At 42.9% G+C, this 19,600-nt stretch overlaps 1 protein-coding gene across 6 annotated transcripts in view; it reads right to left on the reverse strand.

The window, feature by feature from the left end:
• AFF3 (ALF transcription elongation factor 3) overlaps nucleotides 1-19,600 on the reverse strand; it is a 631,738-nt gene that overhangs the window by 467,592 nt on the left and 144,546 nt on the right. For 4 of the 6 annotated variants that reach the window (XM_059891652.1, XM_002691147.7, XM_059891651.1 and 1 more), the window contains exons 3-6: nucleotides 18,071-18,145; nucleotides 15,716-15,836; nucleotides 14,328-14,640; nucleotides 13,819-14,201 (exon numbers count right to left, since the gene is read on the reverse strand). In XM_059891652.1, coding sequence (XP_059747635.1) covers nucleotides 13,819-14,201; nucleotides 14,328-14,640; nucleotides 15,716-15,836; nucleotides 18,071-18,145 — 892 coding nt within the window. The remainder of the gene's footprint in view (nucleotides 1-13,818; nucleotides 14,202-14,327; nucleotides 14,641-15,715; nucleotides 15,837-18,070; nucleotides 18,146-19,600) is intronic. The other 2 variants (XM_059891654.1, XM_059891653.1) reach the window with 1 other exon arrangement.

Raw genomic sequence — 19,600 nt, forward strand, 5'->3', positions numbered from 1 at the left:
TGTAACTATCACTGATGTCAGGGGCAATTATCATATATAATAACTTAATAGGGAGCCTCTCTCTATTTGTCAAAAATGTCTACAATGTCCTTAAACACTTTATGAATTTATAGATCCCATCCATCCAGAAACTCAGAAAATTACATAGACTGTGTCATCCTAATTCAAAAATAACAATTCAACAAAAAACGTTGGACTCAAACACTGGAGAAGTGAGAAAGGAGAAAATGATTCCTTCCTTTGAAAGGCTCATGGAAACCATGAGAGCTAAACCTTTAAACGAGCAGCCACGGATATAAAGTAGTGACTACCGTACAGAAGGGACTGCCTGCTTTCCCCCCGTCTCTATTCATGTCTTCTTCCAGAATATAAAATTTTTCTCAGGGCACAAGATGACCCAGCATAAAGACTGGACAATTTTCTCAGCCTTCTTTGACTCTCAGAGAGCTGGGTGACTAATTCGGGCCAATGGAATATGAAAGAAAGTGGTCTGCACTCCTTCCAAGTTGAACCTCTAAAGGGCAGGACACGCTCCCCCCACATTTCCCCTTCCATCTGTCCAGTCTGGAAAGGAACACAGAGCATCTTGGATCACATGCATGAGCCTAACAGTCCTACTGATCACAGAACAGGATAAAGGAGCCTGAGTCCATGACTGGATATCACCAAGCAGAACCAGCATGCCATCTCAGATTTAAAATGAAAGAGAAATTAACTTTTGTCTTGTTTTTAAGCTGCTGTTTTTGGAACCTATTATAACAATGTGCTCTAATTTATTTATAATAGAGATGCTTCTTTTTCTGAGGATTATGTTACTGGAAAAATGCCCATTAAAAGGAAGAACCAAAATTTAATAGTGTGAGTAAAGGAGAGTATGATTTATAACTTTTTCATGAAAAATAAAACCCTGAACTATGGCAATAAATTAATCTTATAATTAGTAAGACAGAAATGAGAAGCAGAATTTTATAAATTCTTGGGAAAATATGACAAGGGAGGGGCATAATCTCTTTTTTTTTCCCACTAAGGTATACAATCATGTGATACAACTAATGACAAAAAATCAGATACTGTAAGAAATAGAATGGAAACTGTTTCTGAATCACTGACACAGAGAAAAGGATTAAGAAAAATAACAGTGATTTCAGGTGAAAAAATACAGATCAAAGCAATTAGAAAGAAATTAATATTAATAGAACTGCAAAAAAGACCAATCTGACTCAACATAAGGATAATTCAATTAAAAGGCAAATCAAAACCAATATGTGCAAACACTTAATATAAAAGAAATTCCCTGAACTAGACAAATGAACTAATCTTAAAAGATTGAAAAAACACCCTATGTTTCAGGAAATGCTCAGTACTGAAACATTTTCATTAAGCCACAGAATTTTAAAGAAGTAATTCTTCAGGTATTTAAGCAGAAAGAACAAAACATCTATAAGAAATAACAGATGGGCATATCAGAGGGACATATGACAGAACTCAAGAGTGGTTCTGTGTTTGATAAATCTAAAGAAATAAGAGAGAGAAGGAAAAAAGTATTATCTGGAGTGAAGTTCATCTTATATCTTTCTTTTTCTGGATGGTGGGATCTGAGCTGGTTTTAAAATTTCATTGTTCTCCACTATTTAAATTGTTTAAATGAACATCTAACCTGTTAATAAAAACAATGAGTGATGAAACAGAAAAGTATCAGGAATAAGATGGAGGGACTTCCCTGGGGGTCCAGTGGTTAAGACTGTGCTTCCAATGTAGGGGATACAGATTCAATTTCTGGTCAGGGAACTAAGATCCCACATGCCACATGGTAGAGTGGCCAAAAAAAAAAAAAAAGAGAGAGAGAGTAAGATGGAAAGCCTTGTGCCAATATATCAACAATGTGCAACTCTAGGTGGTGACTTTCTAACTTCCAAGTATTACTGTTGTATTTTTTAAGAAGAACTGGCCTGGGGGAAAAAGAGAATTTGGCAGGCAGACCAGGAAAGGACAGCACTCCCAAGCATAAACAGAGAAAAGAGTCAAAGAAAATGCCATGCTTAGGACCAGCAAGAACTCTAGTTAAGCAGAGGGAGATAAAGCCTGGGTCAGATTATACGCTATGCTTAAACTTCATTCTAGACTTTATTTCTGTCACTAAATCACAGAATATTATTCAAACCAATTAGAGTAGGTCTGTCTCTATTTACCAGTGCAGAAATGCAATGCCCAGACCTCAGGAACAAAATAATTCAGTACTAGATCAAATAGAATCCTCATCATTAATGCAAAGATAAACGAGAGGGGAACCCTGATCTCAACATATTTGTGAGATCAGATGGACAAGATATTTGTGAGATCAGGTATTTGTGATATTTACAAGATATTTGTGAGATCAGATGGACACAAAGAGAAGTAAATAATAGAAGTAAATAATAACACACAGTAATACAGCACCACGGATGGCATTACTGACTCAGTTTGAGCAAACTCCGGGAGATGGTGAAGGACAGGGAAGCCTGGCATGCTGCAGTCCATAGGGTCACACCGTCAGACACGACTTAGTGAGTGAACACACAATGACAATACATCACACATGGACATGATAGGAATTTAGAAGAAAAGAAGTTCTTGGATGCTTGAAGCAGACTGTCAAAGTGGTGGCGCTTAGGGGCAGGTCTTGAAAAAAGGATGGAGTATTTTAAGTCCTCCCAGTTTTACAAGAAAGTGTATCATAGGATCCCTACCTACAGCTGTATCACACTTCTATTTATCTTTTTTCTTACTGAAATTATAGTGAAAAGATATACTAATTAATCAGTTATACTGGACTTTGACTATTTGAAAAAATAAGTATGCAAAGCTTCACCTTACAGCAAAATAAGTTTCTGATATATAACTTTTCATCTAGTTCTTCCATGGGTTTCATACGTTAGATTTAACTCTTCAATATACCTATGGAAATAGCCTTGTAAACCATAATTACAAAGAAAGACATCACAGGAAGGATACAAAATTTAATTTCTCTACTAAACGAAGTTAATCGAAAGACTAAAAACTGCTTACAATATATTTAGGAAAGGTCAACTTTAAAGAACCCAGAGTTGGGAAGAACCCCTGGAGAAGGGAAAGGCTTCCCACTCCAGTATTCTGGCCTGGAGAATTCCAAGAAATGTATAGTCCATGGGGTGGCAAAGACTTGGACATGACTGAGTGACTTTCACTTTCATTTTCTCAGTAAGAAAACATACAAATACTTCAACAGAAAAATGAGTAAAGGACATGAACAGAAGATTCACAAAAGATTATATATGAGATGCTCTTGTTCATTTTGGAATTGTAAACTAGTTGTCTAAGAATTTTTTCTTGGGAAATATTATATCAACACAAAATTTATTTATTAGGCTGCTCATTGCAGAATAATTTACAATAATTTAAAAAACCCCCAAAACAGCTTCAGTGCCCAGGAAAAGGATGATATAAATAAATTGTGGTACCTCCACAGGATAAAGCCACTGAAGAAGTCTCCCAACCAAATGAGATGCAAAAGAACAAGCATCAGATGCTGTCAAAGACTGTTCAATGACATAGCACCGTGTTGAGGTACGTTAGAAAAATGAATGGGATGATGACCAAATCTAACAGCTGCATCCCAATTCCAGACAGGAGGAAGTACAGGAAAAGCCCAGAAGGATCCATACCAAATGTAAGTTGTGATTTTTTTTCCAGATTGTGGGATTACAAGGGATTTTTTTTTCTCCTTTGTTTTCTTAATGTCATCCAAGTTTTTACGGTGGAGACACGCTATTTGTAAAATCTTTGCTGATCTTTACAGTAAAACTTCTGGAAAGAGTTATCTATATGCAATGTCTCTCATTCCTCTGCTTGATTCTCTCTTCAAACCAAACAGGCTTTGGCCCCAAAACCTTTCTTCCATGTTACTAAATCCAGTACCAGCAGAATCGACCCTGGTGATCATTCTCTCCCCATCTCGACACCCTCTCTCCTTGAGGCTTCTGGACAGCACGTGGTTGTCTTCCAACCTACTGACTCTTTTCTGTCTCCTTTACAGCTTCCTTTTACCCATCAACCCCTTGCCCCCAGACTGCACCAGCACTCAGCTCTGCTCTTCAGCCACGCTCAACCTCTGGGAGACCGTCCAGCCTCAAGGCATTCGATACCACATGTTTGTGGAAAACTCCCAAATCTCTATCTGTGGCCCAGATGCAGATTTTCTTCTCTACTAAACTCCAGAATTGTCACTCCAATCTGGGTGCCTACTTATTACCTCCACGTAGATGTCTAATAGACATCTCACACTCAAAAAACCCATCCTGCTGCCAAGTTGCTTCAGTCGTGTCCGACTCTGCGCGACCCCATAGACAGCAGCACACCAGGCTCCCGCATCCCTGGGATTCTCCAGGCAAGAACACTGGAGTGGGTTGCCATTTCCTTCTCCAATGCATGAAAGTGAAAAGTGAAAGTGAAGTCGCTCAGTCGTGTCCAACTCTTAGCGACCCCATGGACTGGAGCCTACCAGCCTCCTCCATCCATGGGATCTTCCAGGCAAGAGTACTGGAGTGGGGTGCCATTGCACTTCTGCTATCCCCCTCAAACCCTGCTTCCCATATAGCTTTCCCCATCTCACTTGACAGCAACTTCCTTTCGGCTGCTCAGGTCAAAATCTGACCTCTGTTCCTCTCCATCTGTCATCCGAGCCATTAGAAAACCTTCCCGACTCTCCTTCCGTGTGGATCGAGTCCAACTTCATTGTGTTTGCCACCACCTTGAACTCACTGCTATCATTGCTCCCCTGGATCAGGGCAGCAGTCTGCCAGCAGAGTTTCTATTCCTGCCTGGGTACAGTCTGCTCTTGACACGATGGCAAGACTGATCTTCAGACGACCTAAGTCAGATCCCTGTAACACCTAAGTCAGATCATGACATCTGTGCTCAAACTCCACCAATGGCTCCCCATTCTCACTCACTGTCCTTACTGTGGCTGAGAGGGCTCAGCTGGTGGGCTTGCCCTCCGGTCTTCTTCCTCCCCTTGCACTCGGGGGCAGCATAGGCCTTGCTGCTATTCCAGGGTGAGGGTCTTTATCCTACCCTACCTGACACCCTCTCAAGCCGTCTTCCTGGCAGACTCCCTCACTTTCTTCTTGCTCAAATCTCCCTCACTCACTGAGGACTGTCCTAACCGCTCTTTCTAATGCTGCAACCCAGTCCCGACCCGACATCACATGCACCCCCGCCCCTTCCTCTGCTCTGCTTTTTTCTTTTTCCCTAATACTTACCACCACTTACAAAAGGTTAAAAAGGAGTGATTAAAACAGGCCATGATGAAGCAAAGAAAGCTACTCTGAAAACTCACACTTAAATGGACTTGATATCTATTAGGAAAGGGTGGCATGATGCTGCAAGGAGTACTGTCCAGAGGGACATGGTGAGGATTTAACCTACAGGAGTTAATAGTTTAAAAAAAAAAAAAAAGGAAAAGAAAACAAAAAAAAAAAAAACAGAACTGAAATAGATCACCACCAAAGTTCCAGGAAGCAAATCTAAAGCCAAGAAGCCCAAGTGACAGGTTGATTTGCAGGTCCACATAGGAAGGGCGAGAGTATCCAAAGATGGGGCGGCCTCCCTGGAGGCTGTGAGCTGCCTCTAGGCTGTGGAGCTGGAACACAGAAGGGAGGAACCTGTACAGAGCTGTCAAGGGAGGAGCCGGATACACCACGGAGGTTTGGAGAAGACGTTCCATCACCAAGGCTCTCTGTGAGATTTTCAAGACTTCTGAGAATTAAAGGGAGAAGGGAGGGGCTGATACATTGCTGAATGTGTACACCTTTCTATTTTTCACTGTTTATCCTCCTGGTCACACACTTAAACGGGTCAACCCTTTACTGCGTTGACCAAGGGCTGCATAGACCTGAACGCTAGGTAACCAGCAATATTACTGAAGGATGTGTCTGGAAAATGGCAAAAAACCTGGATGTGGATTATGTTTCTGTAAATTATGAAACGGTGGATTACCATGAGTAACTGGAATAGGATTGTGACAGAAACAGAGAATGACATCCAGAGGAAAAGGGCCGTGGGACACTCTGGGAATCGGCGCTCACTGGCAGGGGCCTCTAAGAACCCCTGTATCCTAGGCTCTTTGCAGTACATGAACACTTGATTCTCATGGCAGAAAGTGTGACAGTGTGGGTGCTGCCCTGCGCCCCCAGCACCCTCAGTGCCCTGCTTGTTCCCACGTCTCACATCACGTGGCTGGAGACCCGAAGAATCACAAACACAGCCCACCCCGCGCCCTGCCCCCCAGCCAGGACTTCTGCTCATGGAAATCAGACAAAGGAGAACAGGGAGAAAGAGGCCAAGCACATACACAGCACCCCTGGCAGAGGCCCGGCCTGCTTGGGCTTTTGTTTCCAAGGCCTGCATGTAGCTCCGTGGTTTATTTCACTTGGGCTGTGTTTACATACATCAGTAAATATGGTTCCCATTGCCCTTCGGCACAGCGGCTATAAATTACTTGTTGGAAGCATCAGCCTCCTTTCTTCCCATAAAAGGCTCAGCAGAAATGACCGAGGCCCCAAAGAGAGGAGGTCAGTGGTTGGACGGGAGTGACTTCCTTCACCCACGTCCTTACATTAATCAACTGATTCAACAAATATCTAACTGAGCCAGGCACTGTCAGGGGTGCTTCCATAAACAAAGCAGTCAAAACAAAACAGAAATCCTTGCCCTCACAAGGCACTCCAAATCTACTGAGCTTCATCCACCTCATCTCAATTTCCAGATTCTGAGCTCTCAAACCATCTAGGGGTGAGCACATCAGAAAAGACATGTGAAGCAGCCAGAGCTACTATGACCACGTATAATAATAACTGTAGCTGGTTTTGTTACTGTGGATATTTTGAGTGTTTACCAGGTGCCCACCCCTGTTCTAAGCACTTACATCACTAAGCACTTACATTATCAAGCAGTCATAAAAATGCTATCAATGGGCACTGTTGCATTCAACTGTGATCCTCACAGTTTTAAATTTTAGATGGAAATAGGGTCTTGGCAAAGGTAACTGAGTTAAAGTGAGGCCATCTGGGCGGGCTCTAAGCCAAAGTGACTGATGGCCTTACCATAGGAGGAAAATGGGACAGATGCAGGTAAGGCGAGGAAAGACACCCTGAGAACACAAGGAAGAGATTGCCATCTACAAGTCAAGGAGAAGAAGCCTGGAGCAACACCCGCTTCACAAGCCTCCAAGGAAACCAACTCTGCTGACGCCTTGATTTCGGGCTTCCAGCCTCCAGAACTGTGAGACAATACATTTCTGCTGATCTAAGCCAACCAATTTGTGAAAGTGTCTGCTGGTCCTGAAGCCCGAACTGGGTCAGAACAGAAAACTGCCATGTTCCGGGGTGGCCGGCAGGCCACTGGTCCCCTGCGCAGCCCCGGATGGAGTGTGTAAACAGCAGGATATCACTAATGCAGCTTCCTCACGTGGGTGAGTGATGCTACCACTCAGCTCAATTAAACACGCTGTTTAATACTCTATGCCTGCAAAGAGATCTGTTTCAATGAGTCATTCTAAATATGTGCTCCCTGAACATTTTAATGTCTCTTCTCAGCCCCAGTCTTGTTGATTTTGTATTTCATGGAACTGGAAGTAAAACTCAAGAATGATTTGGTCCACGGCAGATAATAATAGCTCAGAAAAACCGAAAACATAGACTAAGAAATTCCATGCCAGATTCAGCAATAAACTCTCAGGACGGGGCTAAGCGTTAAATAAGGGAGACTTGCGTCACTCAGGCTTTGCCGTATTAATCCAGGATAATCTCAGTCTTCACGACTGCAGAGACTTTTAACAAATAAACACAAAAGAAATTGCAGGATTTCATATTTCTTTCTCCTCCCACCTCTTGTCATGGAGCCACTACACCTCCAACTCACATACAAGCAGAACCACTTTCAATAACACCCTCATTTTTATATTTTGCTAGCTTTTGTTGTTTCAGGGGCATTTTAAACGAGAAAAACTGTAGCCAGTAATTTTTGAACGCCTACCATGATATCACCATGCTAAGCACGTTACAGACTTTATCTCATCTACCCTCTGGTAACTCTGTCGAGCAGATACGATCAATCTCTCCACTCCACAAGAATGGAAATGGAGGGGAAGTTAAAGCCCTGGCTCCTGGTCACATGGCTAACAAGTGTTAGAACCAGGATGGAAACCTGGTCCTTGTGGGTGTCCAGAGACCTGGTCATTTCACTGAGCCCCGTGCCAGCCCAGTGTCCAAAGGCCTGCACGTGATTTCTGCCCAAGAGAGGATGCAATACATAAGAAGAGGCTTTCCTCCCTGGACTGTGCAGGATGGAGGAGATGCTCGACCACACAGCATCTTTGCAAGTGACTCCCAACTCCCAGTCTTCAGGCTCTCAGTCCCAGGTGTGGAGTAACACCCCCAAGGTTGCCATTTAAGGGAAAACAGACCCGTCATCTGTCCAGATGACATCTGGGACAGGAAGCTTTATGAGAACTGATAAAATATATGGGGAAAATAAAGTGGCTTGCCACCCGCCTCTACCCATGTCCTGCCTGCAACGCCTCCATCACTGGGAGTAGCTTCCCACCGCATGGCTGGAAAACTCTATAATATGAATCTAGAGAAGCCAGAGGGGAAGGGGGATGGGAAAAGATACCTGTACCTTCCCCCAACAGGTCACATTTTAATATGCTTTCTCCACCATTTTCAATATAAGATTAGAGCAACTGAAGTCATTTTAAAGTGACTGAGTGCTTTACCTTTTAGGGTAAATGTAAGAGTACCAAAACAGGCTGGCTGAACATAAGAGTACCGAAAACTACAGAAGCATTTCCACTTGCCAGCCTCTGCTGTGACCTTCAGGACGACCCACCTGTAAGACGGAAAACAAGCGCTTGCGTCCCACCGTATCTGAGATCAAATTTGTGAGTCTCCACTTCTGAGTCTAAGCGGTACCAGTTCTCTGAGACTTCCCGAGAGAAAAGAGGATGCAAGAAGCACAGAGTATAACCACTGATGCTGTTGCTAGGCCACACTGTGGGCGGATGGAGGCTGTCGTGACAGGCAGGATGAGGCCAAAACAGTGGGACCACAGGCTGGCCACACACCCTCTTTCCATCAGGGAGCAATCAGAGAGCATCCTTTGATTTGAGAACATTAAGCAGCTCAGATGTAATTAAGAAATTTAGCCTGGTATGAATATGTAATGTACACACTGCTTTGCAGACGCCTTCTTCCTCCGACAGGCTGGTGCCGACTTTCATTTGGAAGAAATCCATTTTCATACAAAGGTAACCGAGATGAACAGGATGTAGGAAGCCTACCTCATTCATCTTCTGTGAACTTTAAAGAAAAAAATCAGTTAATTGCTTTTCTAGGAAGCTGTTTCATGAAATCAAGGTGCTTTATCTTTCTGCTCTTATTTGTGGTATAAATGGTGATTTTAAAATGCCCGTCATGAAAATGCTATGATTAATCAATACATCTTAAGAGATTTAATGACTTCTTTTAAAAACAGAAATCTGATCAACCAAAAACGGTCAATGTGTTCTTGTAGATGAATTATCAACCACTAAGAAAACTCCAAACATACAGCCTACTAAATGATATTCAAATATAGGTGTCTCTTTCCCTGGGGAGGGGCAGTAGTCATGGGTTTCCTGACTTTGCAAACGCGTTCTTTTCCCAGCCACTCAAGCCCTCTGCAAGACTGGGTTAGTTACTGCCATTTTTTAAATTAATAGCAAACAGAAACTAAAACATGAATGTTTTAGAATGCCACCGCTAAAGCTGTAGCGTGCCAAACAAACTGATTTCATAGACCAAGGCTCATATTTTGTCTCCACTGCACTACATATTAGTCTTTTTTATAGCACTGCCCAATTTTTGTTTTGCCTACAGCACCTAGGATAAAAATACGTATTTTTTAATTCTACCAACTAATATGAAGCACATATGAAGCATATAATATGAAGCACACTAATATGAAGACTAATATGAAGCACACTTTTCCAATCTGAAATTATCTTTTTAGATAATTTCACCTCTTATTTCAAATAGCAGTGTCTTATTAGCCCATGAGCCGAAGACAGGCACTGTGAAACTAATCAAGCATAAGCTTCAGGGGCTCTGGAGCCAAGGTTCCTCCCAACGTCCCAAGAGGAGCCCCAACAATGTGTTTTTGTAAATATTTCAAGTGTAAAATATTTTCCTATGCTTTTTTTCCTAAACAGGACCCCAAGACAGTATAAATATTAGGTCTCACAACCTATATTTGCCCCCTCTAGGTTAACAGTAAATTACATTTTACATGTTAAGGGCAAAATACTAATTGTGTATGTGTGTGCATGAGACAAAAAATAATTCACTTCCACCAGAAGAGTCAGTGCGCCCTGCCTTAGAGCACTCCAATATGCCTGCTTCAGCCATTCCTCAAAGCTCCTGGCTCCTACCGCACAGGAGTCACCCTTCCAAGTGGCACCCCCGGGAGGGCTCACTTAATGAGGGGTAGCATCAGGAGTGAAAGTCTTGGCTATAACAACAAAAATATGTTTTTCATTAAACACAAAACTGAGCTGGGAACAGCCAGCCAAGAGGCAGGTGTATCGGTGAAGGAAGTCCCTTGAGGTCTCTCACTTCCACATCAAACTGCACTGAAATTTCTCTACACTAATTACCTATTATTGAAGATGAAAGAATGGTAACAAATAATTCACCACGGCAGCAGATAGGGTGCACATGTCGGAAAGAAGGAAGAATTTACCAAGTGTAAAATCAGACAAGAGAGATTCTCAAGTTCTCCATTTTTAAAAACAACAAAGAATTTTTTCCACTCTAAGGATTATGAAGGTAAGGGAATTTTCCTAGGTCTAGAAGCCCGATTTTAAATTTAGTTTGGATTATAAGTGAGAGAAATGGCAAATTAAAAGTGAAGTGCTAGAGTCTCCTTAATTTCTTGGAGGCAGAGATCATGTTTTAAATTTTTTTTTTAATCTTTCACACCACATTCCACCTAGCTATTGATTTGCTTTTCTTATGAGGATCAGCCCTTCCCAGTACCATACGTATAGTTGTATTTTCACTTCCCTGGTTTTCATGTCATTTTTGCCCAATGCTTCTTTTGAGTCTCCAAATTCTTCACAGCGTCTTAAGTCTTGCTCTACAGCTAACATCTTGAAAAAGTGTAGTCAAATAACACAAGGTCCCTTCGGGTCATCTCCTGTGTCAATTTTCCTAAGAAACATATGCTCTATCTCAGAGAAAAGAACATCAGTACTACTGAAAGGACATTTCCACAGAGCTGGTATCTGTGTAAAAAAATACAGAGGCATTAACATTTATTAAATGGCTTACCACCCTGTTTTATTCCTTCCAAAAAATAACAGCAAATATACCTTCAAATCCAACTAGTTGATATAATTCTTCAGTTTCTATTATGACTGTGCCTTTCTAGAAATGTCTTATAAATATTGAATGATATGTCTACAAAGGGTATTTTTTAAACTCTTGGGGGTACTGTAAAGAAACAAACCAACCAACAAACCCTTTGAGCTTAAAGGACAGGAAGTGGAACATTCACTTTTAGGTACCACCCTGCTGCCCATGGGAAAGAGTTGTGTTATTACAATAGCAGACTGACTGAACACATAAGCGTTACATGATCCAAATTACCACAGTGCCCCTAATATGCAAAATGACCATAATGGCCCTAATATGCAAAGCTTTTTGCTAAAATAAAGACTGCATGTACTCTCCCCCACCAAACAAACAAAAAACCCCATCAAATTTAACTTTGTTCTACAAACAACATTACCTCTTTTCCTCAATGCATGATTGACCTCTTTGAAATATACCTTGGAGAAAGTTCAATGTCATTCCATGTGGGGGGAATGAAATACTTCTCTTATACAAGTTCTCATTTCTCTCCGTCTGCATCTCTGTCTCAAGCATGTCCCTCTTTCTGTGATTATCAACACTTGCACAGGGTGTCATTCTCAATCTGGAGTCTGAGACGGGCATCATGGAAGCGTCCACGTGAGCAAGGACATACCCAAAGCCCAGTGAAAACTGGAGAGTTGTCCACATAAGGCTGCCCTGGTTGTCAGAAACAGACTTTCCACCAGAGCTTTACCAAGCTCATTAGGTTCCAAAGTAAATAAATTGTTACCCAATAAATTTTAAGTTTCTTTGGTGCATAAAAAAAATCATTGTAACAAGGAATCACTGGGAATTAAAATTATGAAGGGATTCCTGGTGATTATGGTCACCTCTGTTCAAAAATAAGTCAGGCGTCCTTGGCTGGTACAGACCATTTATTTGATGAGGATAAGAAAAATCAAAGAGCTGGATGAATTTAATTTTGTCAGCAGGTATCTAGGTATGTTTCCTACAAACGTTTAGAAATGTGAATGCTTACAGAAGTTACATTTTGCTTCCATTAATTCCTAATAAACACTTTTTGGGATCCATCATAAACAAATAATCAAAAGAAGTCATTGGTATGCATGTCACTTAATTTCCTCATGAGAACCTGTGTAAACATCTCAGAGTAATAAATGTGTCTTCTTTAAGGGGAATACATTGATCTCTCAGTAGGTACCTGGTGCTTTCTGAGATGAGAAATCAGAAATGCATAGAAGAGCTGACAGTGGCTGAGTCTTGTCGGACCCACGGTGAAAAATATCAAATCATCTGTTTCATTTGGTTACTAGATCAAGTTAAGATACAAAGAATATTTTGGCTGTCACTGTTGTTCCATCTTTCGAAAAGAATACGTCAAAAAAAAAAAAAAAACAACTCCATGAAGAGTTCCTAAGTATATTGTTCTTGAGCTTACACTGTATTTTAGTAAGTATACCATATCACAGCAAAACAAACAAACAAAAATGTACAGTCATATTTCTTCATGTGATCTTGGCAACTGTCATCTATTTGGAATAGAATACGAGATGTGATTTTCTCAAACAGAACCTCATCTTCCACCCAGATTTACTGTTCAGGTGACTAGCCGCAGCCTCTTTGCTAACTCTGTGATTGGGATTTACTTGTTTTAAAGTCTAATATTCCATATATTCATCCTATATATTTTGTAATGCAATGAAAAAGCACTCTAGAGTAAACTCAACATGCAAACCAGAAGATCCTGAACTAAAAGATTTCACTCTCTTCATATAACCTAACATCATTTTCATAGGACAAGGAGAATTCTCACTTAACATCAATGAATCCAGATCTCAGATATTATAATATAGATAGGACACCTGAAACTTTTGAATAATCACCATGTTCAATACTGAATCACTTAACAATTACTTTAGAAGACATGATGAGGTCTACCTTGTGAAGTTTTTCCTGGAACATTTCAAAACTGTCAAAAATGTTGAATTTCTTTCTGAACTCTTTTACATACAAATTAACCTCTTTACATACTAAAAGCTTTGACATACTTTTTTCCCACATACAAAATCTCTGACAACACTGCCTTGTTACACACACACACACACACACACACCCCTTGAACTATATTACTCCAAGGCATTCCTTCCTGAACGAGCTGACACACCACAGCTGCATATGCTGGTACTTAAAAATATTCTTATTATAATCAATTTGAGATTTTAAGAGTCATTATGGCTGCATATACCCTTCTGTACTGATGGCTACAAATCCCACCATGTGACATTAGTCACACATCAAAATAAACAAACAAGGAGTGAAATTCAGAACTGTCAGGTCAGCACTCGGAACAACTCAAGATGCGTGTACATGGTATGGAGAAAAGACTCACCTCTCCTTGTTTGGGGATGCTGAACTTGGAGAGCTTGGCCTTGGCTCTGGCTGACTCTGACTTGGTGGCCGGGACACCCCTGTACAAGCAGTGCACGCCAGTCTCTGCAGACGACTTTAGCTTCGGAGACTCATCGGGCGCCTGATCTTGGCCATCCATGGGCCGCACATAGGCAGTAGGCTTCTGCTGGACAAGGCTGGGTTTCGAAGCCAGGGAGGGAGGAAAGTTCTGCACGCAGTGGCCATTGCCGCTGTGCTTGGCTCCCATAGCAGGGGGCCTGTCCTGGGTCTGAAGACCCACCTCGACATTGCACACCTGTTTGGTCCGCGGCTGCTGTCTGCCAACGCCATCGCCAAGCAAGGTCCTGAGAGTGCCCTGTTGTGCTGAGTTGGAAGAAGAAGAAGAGGAAGATGAGGAGGAGGGGCTTGACACACTGGGGCTGGGATTTTTACTACGATTTTCTGGGTGAGCAGATCTGTTCAGATCAAGCGTTCTGTGTCCGTGCTTACTTGCTCTCTGTTGGCCATCGGACGGCGGGTGCCCAGCCTTCTGCCAGCCCATGGCACCCCGCTTACTCTGCTGCCCAGGGACGGCTGCTGGGGTGGAGGATGTGGTGCTACAGACGGATGCTGGCTGAGTCTGGGCTCTTGAATCTGCCACAAAATGTTCATCAATCTTGGTCACGGGAGCCTGAGGAACCCCAGGTTTGGGAACACCCACAAGATGACTCTGGTTTGATCGATCCGTGAGAAAGTCTTTCATTTCATCGTAATTGCCTAAAGTGTTCTGGAGCCGGTTGGAGAGCTCATCCCCCTTGTTAGTCTAGAGAGAGAACACAACACCCACACTTCAGTTAGAGCTCACAGAAACACAGGGGGATGATGGAAGGAGAGGCACCCTTATCACTGAAAGAGACAGACCCGCCACATTCAGAATGGGAACAGGAAGATTTGATCAGACTCAGTGTTTCTGAAGACATCTGTCTACTCTCAGCATCTCACCAGAGCTGGACCACTGCTACCAGCCTCAGCATGCACAAAAAATGCACAAATGAAGCGTCTCTCCTTGGTCTTGTGCCGCAGCCAAGGAAACTAGGAAATTTACTATCGCCATGTCACCAAATGGTCTGGACTAAGGTTTTCCTTAAAAGTGGATTTCCTTTTCCTTTCTTTATTTCATTCCACTGTAAGTTTTCCTTGAAAGTCCAGATTGGGCTCAAATTGTTTTGCTTCCAATGTCTAAATAAAGAATTATTCTCATCAGAAACCCAGAGGGACAGACAGAAGAAGCCAGAGAGTACAGCACCGTGTCTGTCACCCAGCCAGTGGTCCCGGGGCAGCAGGCTAAGGGGGCACCATGGCACTCAATCTCCTCTAAGTCCCCGGCCTGAACTATGCTCACTTCCAAGCAGCCTGAGAAATGAGTGAAATCTGGGAAGAGAATTTCATTTTGGAAGCGAGGTTATACTTCTGGCCTTCAGCAGAAATAAGAAACAATTCAACAGTTCTTTTCTTATGAACCATATCAAGTACCCTGCTCCTAGGATAAGCTACGTGCGACAAAGACGGGACCCAACCTCTTTTTAGTGTTTGTTTCCTAACAGTTTAGAAAACATAACAAACAGCCCTGACTTTGCAAATCAGTGCAGAGATGAAGTCAATTATGGATAAAAACCATAGCACGCAGACGTCCATCTTCAATAAAAGTTGTATTTCACTGAGGGACCAGCCAGCAAAGATATGTGAAAGAGACACCAAAATTTGTCGGGGGGGACCCCATATTTAGGGGTTGAGCTGTCTCAAGTTGGGTTGGCCAGCTCCTGTTGTCAAAACTGCCATCCCATGGGGTTAAGCAAGAGGAAAGAGGGGGTGAAGAAGAACACGTGGAAACCATTTACCTTGTAGGGTTCACTAAAGAGGGAGTAACTCGAATTAAACGCGCCATCGTCCTGCTGAGCTTCCTGGTTTCTTCTTTCTCGTTCTTTCCTCCGTAACACGTTTCTATCCGGTTCGTAGACACTGCATAAGGGAGAAAGGAAAGAGGATAACCCCCCACACACACACAAATTAAACGTAATGCCCAGTGTAACATTCACCTGAGTGCAGAGGCCTGGTTCACGGGGAAATGATGATGGTGAAGGTGAGCAAGGACCAGATGAAGGCCAGTCTAATCAAGCAGTACAGCAAGGGTGTTTTAGAATTCCATTCTTCAGGAGGGAAAAAAATCTTCAGGACAAGTTGCAACCAGTACTAGACCTCTCTCCTAATATGTGAAAGAGGGAGTACCTACACAACTTTGTCAGAAGACTGAAAATAATCTTAAAGCAGATGGTAATTACTGCAATGTGTAAACAGAAATTATGAGTGTATTTCCTCTTATGACATAGCCCCAGAATGTTATATTGGAATGTGTCTGCTCTTTTCTTTCTCCCCTGCCTTTTTTTTGCACGGCTGTGTTTCTGTAGTGATTCTTTCATTAACTAGATCCCCAAAGAGCTGTTAAAACTCCATGCTGCAGTGGTTTTCACGGTTATGAGCCTTCTTCTGATCTCTGCTAATCAGTCAAGTCGTCAAACCCCTCCCGAATCCATCCTTCCTTCTGATATATTTGACACGATCACTCTTCCTCACCATGAAAAATGTGCAAAGAGGAAGGGATGCAGGCAACGACAGAGAGGACGGAAATTGAATCATGGTGTGTCATCAAGGAACTCGGGCTTTTTGTGCAAGAAAATTAATATCTATTCCCTCAAGATGTAATTACGAAGTGACCAGAAACCTGATAACTAGACAGACTAAGGAAAAAAAAAAATAGTGTTCCTTCCTCTTAGTAAGGGGAAAATAAAGGGGCTAATTCAACTAATAATAAGGAAGTGACTCGTTAAGTGATGGAAGGAAACAGACTTGTTTTTTCAGCTCAGTAGACAGAGAAATCTGGCCCCCGTGTAGACAACAGAACTACCCATTGTAAGGCACTGCCACGCCCTCCAAACGAGCGCTCTGTGCTTTTCCAGCAGTTAGTTTAAGTCACCTTGTCATCATTTTGCTCAGATCTCCTTCTCAGTCTAGGAGACACAGGCTGGAGTTGGGAGCCAGGACGGCCACCTCCTGACCACGATCCTGCCATAAACCAGTGATGTGATGACAGAAAAGCCATGCCATCGCTCTCTCTGCAGCCCTCATGATAAAACAGTACCCTCATGGTACTGTCACAAGGTTTGAACGTGAAGGAAATCTCCAAAAAGGGCTTTGTAATAGCTTCGGGTGCCCAAAATCCAATGTACTGCTATCAAATGTTGTTATAATAAGAGGATTCAAGGGTTCAAAGAAACTTAAAAAAATAAGTGAGGTTTGGGGTATTTTTTTAGCTTAATTGCTATCTCGAGTAAAAGAGCATATGCATGTCATGTTGCTGTAAAGGACGTAAATAAAACGATCATAAAATAAATATTGCTTATCCTCCCAGCTCTGCCCGTGAGACCAGGATGTATTTTAAATTTGCTGTCAAAGGGGTGATGTTCAATGTGCTTCTGGCAAGACTTCGAGAGCACCTAAGGCATTTCATTTAAATTTCAGATCAGGGAAGGTTAAAATACCCAGAACATGTAGCCTATTAGCATTTTAATTCATCCTTAGTACATTACCCAAAGTTATTCAGTTTGGGAGTCTAAGAAGTGACCTTCACGTAAGGGAGGCTGGGACCCTAGTCTTCCCCATGGTGAGGCTCACCACTCCAACCCTGTAGTTACTGGGAACTCCCCAGAGTGGCTTTGGTGACAGTGACTGGCATAAGGGAGGCACGAGATGGGAATGACACTCATTCACAGAACCAGGAGAGAGAACGATTGTTCTGCCCAGAGTGCAGACTCCTGGGCCTGACTTTTGTGAACATACCATGGAGTTCTGCGGGAGGCTGGGGACACACGCTCATGCTGTGGATGGGCACAAAGCGGGCTGGGGCCAAGAGAGGCACTGCAGCTTTACACTGAACTGGCTCATTTCCGGACCAGCACTGGCACTCAGAAACACACGCCTGTGTCACATGCACACATCCACGGGTGAAGCGCCTACTGTGTGCCCCCCATGCACAGAGATTCCCACAGACATGCTTGCTGTCTTCAGCCAACTCAGGCTAACCAAACACACAAGACTGGTGGGATGCATGAAGTGGACTGATGTAACACAGAGCAGGCAGGTGGTCATTCAGGATGATTCCCCGGGCTTCTGAGAAGCCCCCATACCCAGTATGATACCTCCTGCATCTGCTGGCTGATGACTGAAACTCCACAACTAGAGAGTCATTCCTCTGGTTTAGGATGTCTTCACCCCTGTAAGAAATGCAGACACCACAAGAAGGGAAAACACTTTACACCTGATCAGCCCTTGGCGCCTAAGTGTGCATGCGTTTGTCAGCTTTTCCCCAGAGGCCAGGGGGTAAGGACACAGGACATCACGGCCCAAGGGGGAGTCCAAACAGGACTTGTGATGCAATGAAAAGGTCAGGAACAGGTAGAGTATAGCAATGAAGATACAGAAGTTACATTCCAAGGGACTTCCCTGGCAGTACAATGGTTAAGAATCCGCCTTGCAATGCATTTGATCCCTGGTTGCTGAACTAAGATCCCGCATGTCACAGAGCAAGGAAGCCCATGTGCCACAACTAGAGGGTCCACACACTGCCATGAAAGACTCCACACGACGCAATGAAGATCCCGTGTGCTGCAACGAAGACCCGACGCAGCCAAATATATGAATATTTTTTAAAAAAATTACTAGAAGTGGGATTTGACATTACGCTAGCATAAAAAATGCTGGAGAGGATGTGGACAAAAGGGAACCCTCTCACAACATTGGTGGGAATGCAAACTAGTAGAGCAACTATGGAGAACAGTATCAGATCAGATCAGATCAATCGCTCAGTCATGTCCGACTCTTGCGACCCCATGAATCGCAGCACGCCAGGCCTCCCTGTCCATCACCAACTCCTGGAGTTGACTCAGACTCACGTCCATCGAGTCAGTGATGCCATCCAGCCATCTCATCCTATGTCGTCCCCTTCTCCTCCTGCTCCCAATCCCTCCCAGCATCAGAGTCTATTCCAATGAGTCAACTCTTCCCATGAGATGGCCAAAGTACTAGAGTTTCAGCTTTAGCATCATTCATTCCAAAGAAATCCCAAAGGGCTGATCTCCTTCAGAATGGACTGGCTGGATCTCCTTGAAGTCCAAGGGACTTTCAAGAGTCTTCTCCAACACCACAGTTCAAAAGCATCAATTCTTCGGCGCTCAGCCTTCTTCACAGTCCAACTCTCGCATCCATACATGACCACAGGAAAAACCATAGCCTTGACTAGACAGGCCTTTGTTGGCAAAGTAATGTCTCTGCTTTTCAATATGCTATCTAGGTTGGTCATAACTTTCCTTCCAAGGAGTAAGTGTCTTTTAATTTCATGGCTGCAATCACCATCTGCAGTGATTTTGGAGCCCCAAAAAATAAAGTCTGACACTGTTTCCACTGTTTCCGCAGCTATTTCCCATGAAGTGGTGGGACCAGATGCCATGATCTTCGTTTTCTGAATGTTGAGCTTTAAGCCAACTTTTTCACTCTCCACTTTCACTTTCATCAAGAGGCTTTTTAGTTCCTCTTCATTTTCTGCCATAAGGGTGGTGTCATCTGCATATCTGAGGTTATTGATATTTCTCCCAGAAATCTTGATTCCAGCTTGTGTTTCTTCCAGTCCAGCGTTTCTCATGATGTACTCTGCATATAAGTTAAATAAACAG

This window comes from Bos taurus, chromosome 11 (assembly GCF_002263795.3).
Source record: "Bos taurus isolate L1 Dominette 01449 registration number 42190680 breed Hereford chromosome 11, ARS-UCD2.0, whole genome shotgun sequence".
In the NCBI taxonomy this organism is placed as follows: Eukaryota; Metazoa; Chordata; class Mammalia; order Artiodactyla; family Bovidae; genus Bos; species Bos taurus.